Raw genomic sequence first — 4141 nt, 5'->3', positions numbered from 1 at the left:
GACGTCTGGCCTGTGTGTAAGGCCCACGTGAAAGGCTCGCACTATCATCCTGCTGGGCCTGCCACGGCAACTGCAGGCGGGACTTGAAATCCAACCAATCCAGGAGCTCTGCTCATGGCAACATAACCATCAACGCGATCAATGGCCCTGCAGTCTTGCTTGGAAGATGAACGAGTTGTGCTGGAGATGGCTTGGGAGGGTCTGCAGGCCCAGGGGACAGACAGGTGGACATGGGCCCTGGGAGGGCAGTCCTTGAGCTGTGCACCTGTGAGCTCTCCAGGGCCCATGCATACAGCCACTTTAGGAACTGAACAGTGCTTCAGAAATGACTCATGTCAGTCTCTGTACTGACAAGAAAGCGAGGCTAATGTGCTCATCAATGTGTACAGAAGACAAAGTAGGTACACACACTGAATGGCACAGTATACAGACTAACAAAAGGAACTCTTGCCATTTGCAACAATACCTAGACTCATACCATTCATTCATTAGGCCAGCCAGACACACCTGCTGTGGATGCCAAACCTAAAACCTTCCATTCCCAGAAGCAGAGTCGAACAGTCTCCCAGAGCAGAGGCTGAGAAGCCAAACGACAGTGCAGCAAGTGGAGGGGGCTCACCTGGAGGGAGTCGGTGGTGTGGCTGGTGGGCAGCCCGCTCTTGCCGTAGCCTTGGCCGTGGGCTGTGAGGAGGCGTCCGCACAGGTCCACAGCTGCCCTCCAGTTTTTGCAGCTCTGTAAGACAGAACAGGACACAGAACCGCATGCATGTGTCACTTTGCTGGAAGAAGCTCCACTCAGCATCGGCTAAGGCTGGTGGCTGTCCAATATGGAGAGCCATTTGAGACAATCAAATCCGAGGACATCAAAATTTAACAACTGGTTGAACATGGGGAGGAGAGTTCTTACTGGAAAGCTTTCCTTGGCCCAATCTATACAAGACAGCTCTATCTTGTGATTTCTTTTTTTTTTGTCGGTCATGGGGCTTAGACTCTGGGCCTGGGTGCTGTTATGCAGCTCTTCAGCTAAAGGCTAGCGCTCTACCACTTGAGCTACAGCACCACTTCTGGCCTTTCCTGCTTATGAGGTGCTGAGGAATCGAACCCAGGGTACCTCATGCATGTGAGGGAAGCACTCTACCACTGAGCCTCCTTCCCAGCCCCTATCTTGTGATTTCTGTGAATTTAAATTCAATAATTTAATTTTATGCTATGTGTTAGAAATATTTATTCATATCTATAAGATACAGAATGGGGGCTGGGAAGGTGGCTCAGTGGTAGAGTGCTTGCCTCCCATGCATGAGACACTGGGTTTGATTCTTCAGCACCAGAAAAGGCTGGAAGTGGCTCTGTGGCTCAAGTGATAGAGCGCTAGCCTTGAGCTGAAGAGCTGAGGGACAGCGCCCAGGCCTACAGTTCAAGCCCCATGACCGACCAAAAAAAAAAAAAGATATAGAATGGACTATATTTTCAACAATTTCATTTTGTCACTATGAATACAGTGACTCAAGAATGCCATCAATGTTCTTCTGTCACACATCAGTTTACCCCATCATACTACATACACTACATTACTGGAACCATGGGATGGTGGTGGCCACCGACAAACACTGCCCTCTATAGGAAGAGGGCAGCCAGGCAGCCAAATGGACAACATCAGAGAAAGATGGTCCCTCTGTCAAGACACAAAGGGAATTCTCGATACCTTCTATGTAACAGGCACCATGCTGTAGATGTGCCCATGTGTACATTCAAAAAATGGGCTGTAAGTACCTCCTGTCGGGCAAAGGGTTCAAGGACAAAGTGGTAAACGAACTCTTTAATTGTTGGATCTAGCAAGGAAGACAAATATTAGATAACATGGTTTTTTTCAAAGGTAAATTGATTTGTATATACCAAGTGTTTCTTGAACAGTAAGTTTAGGGTGCCTTGAGGCTGGGTGGCCAGGCAACCTCAGATGGGGTGGGAAAAGGTCGGGGAGAAGAAGGCACCTGCAGGTCCCTGAAGTTTCCTTAGGACAGGTAGGTTTTGAGCAACAGAGCAAACCCAGGTGGGTGACTAGGACACAAATGAAAAGAGAGGGAGACATGGCTGTGACACAGTGGGGAAGCAGGGGGGGTAGGGGGAGAAACAAAGGAGAGAGGGAGGGAGGGAAAGAGAAAGGGAGGGAGGAGGGGAATGGGAGAGAGAGAGAAAGAGAGAGAGAGAGAGACAGGTACACACACATACAAGAGAAGAAAGAAAATTCTGGACTTCAGACCAGGTAGAGTCCAGACTCACCCTGAAGGGTTTCACGAATCTGAAATGTGAGGCAGAGCACGCACCCTTTCTGCATATGAACTCGCCCTTCTGCACAGCAGAACTCTGCATGAGTTAGTTCAGGGTCTCATTGAGCTTGGCTGAGCTTACAGATCTGGGACCCAGACCCTGCCTCTCAGGGGTGAGGATGGAATCCGGTGTTCTACATGCGGACGCTGAACCCGGTGCCAAGCACATGGTGGGCACCTATCCAGTGTGCTCCAGCCTCAGTGTGATGTCCTTCATAATGCTGCCAGGCAGGCGGATGGCAGCGCCCTGCGGGAGAACCTTTCCTCTTCTCCCTGACTGCAGGACAGCCTGGACTCTGTGCCAACCAGCTGCTGAGCAAGTCCACCGTCTCTGGGCTGCCCACATCCCACTGAATACATGTGCACTGGTCTTTTGACTCACTGACGGAAGGCCATCTTGGGTCCACTGGTTTTGGGCATTCTGAACAAGGTGCTGTAGATGCCTGTGTGCAGTGCTGTGTGCCCCTCACAGTGTTCAATTCAACGGGGCACCTCCTGGTGGGGAGTGTGGTAGTTTCACTGCTGGGTTGTTTTACAAGGACAGGCTGGCTGCTTGCCAGAGTAGCTGTCCCGGTTTGCATTCCCACCTGCATCAACTGGAGTTCCTTTGCTCCACGTCCTCGCCAGCACTCTGGTGGTCTCTGGACATGAGCCTCTCGCACGGGTGCTGAGGCTCTCACGGCCTGACGTGCTCCTCAGCACTCCTCTTCCACGTGATCCTCTGCGGCCTGGCACCGGGCAGTCCACAGTGCCGGCCAGCCAGCTGCAAACGTAGATGACTCAATGTCGTTTCTCAAAATACTTCCCATGGCTTTCCTCCCTTTGGATGAAGAAACAGCTTATACCCAATGCAGTCAGGTCTCCAATGGCTAGAACAGCCCCCGGACTGGGTACTGCATTCCACATGCAGTGACTCTGTCTTTGCAGCCATGCAAGCAACTTTGAGAGCCAGTGGTCAACTATGAAGATGAAAATATGCCACATTCCTCCCAACTGTCCAAATTATGGTAAAACAGCTTCAAGTAATACGTACTCTCATGTTCTGGTGGACAGATCAGAAATATTTTTAGAGTCACTGAGATAATTTGCTGAAATGATCTCCAAATGCTTTCTCTAGTCTAAATTTGATGCAATAATCACTTTATGCAGCACAAGTGGCTATGTATATATTCTCTTTGAATTGCAAATGGTGAAGAGCAGGAAAGATCTTCTGCCAAGTCTGGAGCAGCTCTGCATCTGTGTCTGTCTGATCCACCACCAGCACAACCGCTCGCCGGCCGCCTCCTAGCGCCTGGCCAAGTGTGCTGGCCTTGCCTGCTGGGGGCACTTACCGAGAGCGCAGAAATCGCAAGACACTCTGGGTAAGTGTGTCACGACACATGTGTGCTCAGGCCCACATACCTGTCCATGAACACACATTTATGACAGCAATATCACTTGTTGGCAAAGAAACCATCAGAGCTGGCGGCACTGGGGTAGAGTCTTGCAAGATGAACCAGAGATGCCTATGGACCAAAGACCGCACCTTATGCAGGGGTGGTGGGTGTGGGCACTACACAAGCCACAGAGACTGTGGCCCGTCTGTGGACTCAGAAGAGACTTTCTGACGAGGGAGCAGAGCACACAGCAAACTGTGACTGAGCCGGGGGTACAGCGGGGGTGGAGGTGGTGGTGAAAAGGCTGGTCCTGGGAATTGAGCAGTGGGTGACAGGCTCAGATAGCTGCGGAGCAACTGCTGCAGGGCAGGTGCAGGACAGGTACTGACAGGGGCAAGGCAGGTGCGGGACAGTTTTCTAATTCTTTTTTTTTTTTTGTCG

General features: G+C 51.0%; 1 protein-coding gene across 1 annotated transcript in view; it reads right to left on the bottom strand.

Annotated features, from left to right (window-relative positions):
* Trappc12 (trafficking protein particle complex 12) overlaps positions 1–4141 on the bottom strand; it is an 86742-nt gene that overhangs the window by 58406 nt on the left and 24195 nt on the right. Inside the window, exon 4 of the mRNA XM_013028874.1 lies at positions 620–733. Coding sequence (XP_012884328.1) covers positions 620–733 — 114 coding nt within the window. The remainder of the gene's footprint in view (positions 1–619; positions 734–4141) is intronic.

The sequence above is a fragment of the Dipodomys ordii genome, unplaced genomic scaffold (genome assembly GCF_000151885.1).
Source record: "Dipodomys ordii isolate 6190 unplaced genomic scaffold, Dord_2.0 Scaffold115, whole genome shotgun sequence".
NCBI lineage: Eukaryota > Metazoa > Chordata > Mammalia > Rodentia > Heteromyidae > Dipodomys > Dipodomys ordii.
This window is presented reverse-complemented; position numbering and strand designations above follow the sequence as displayed.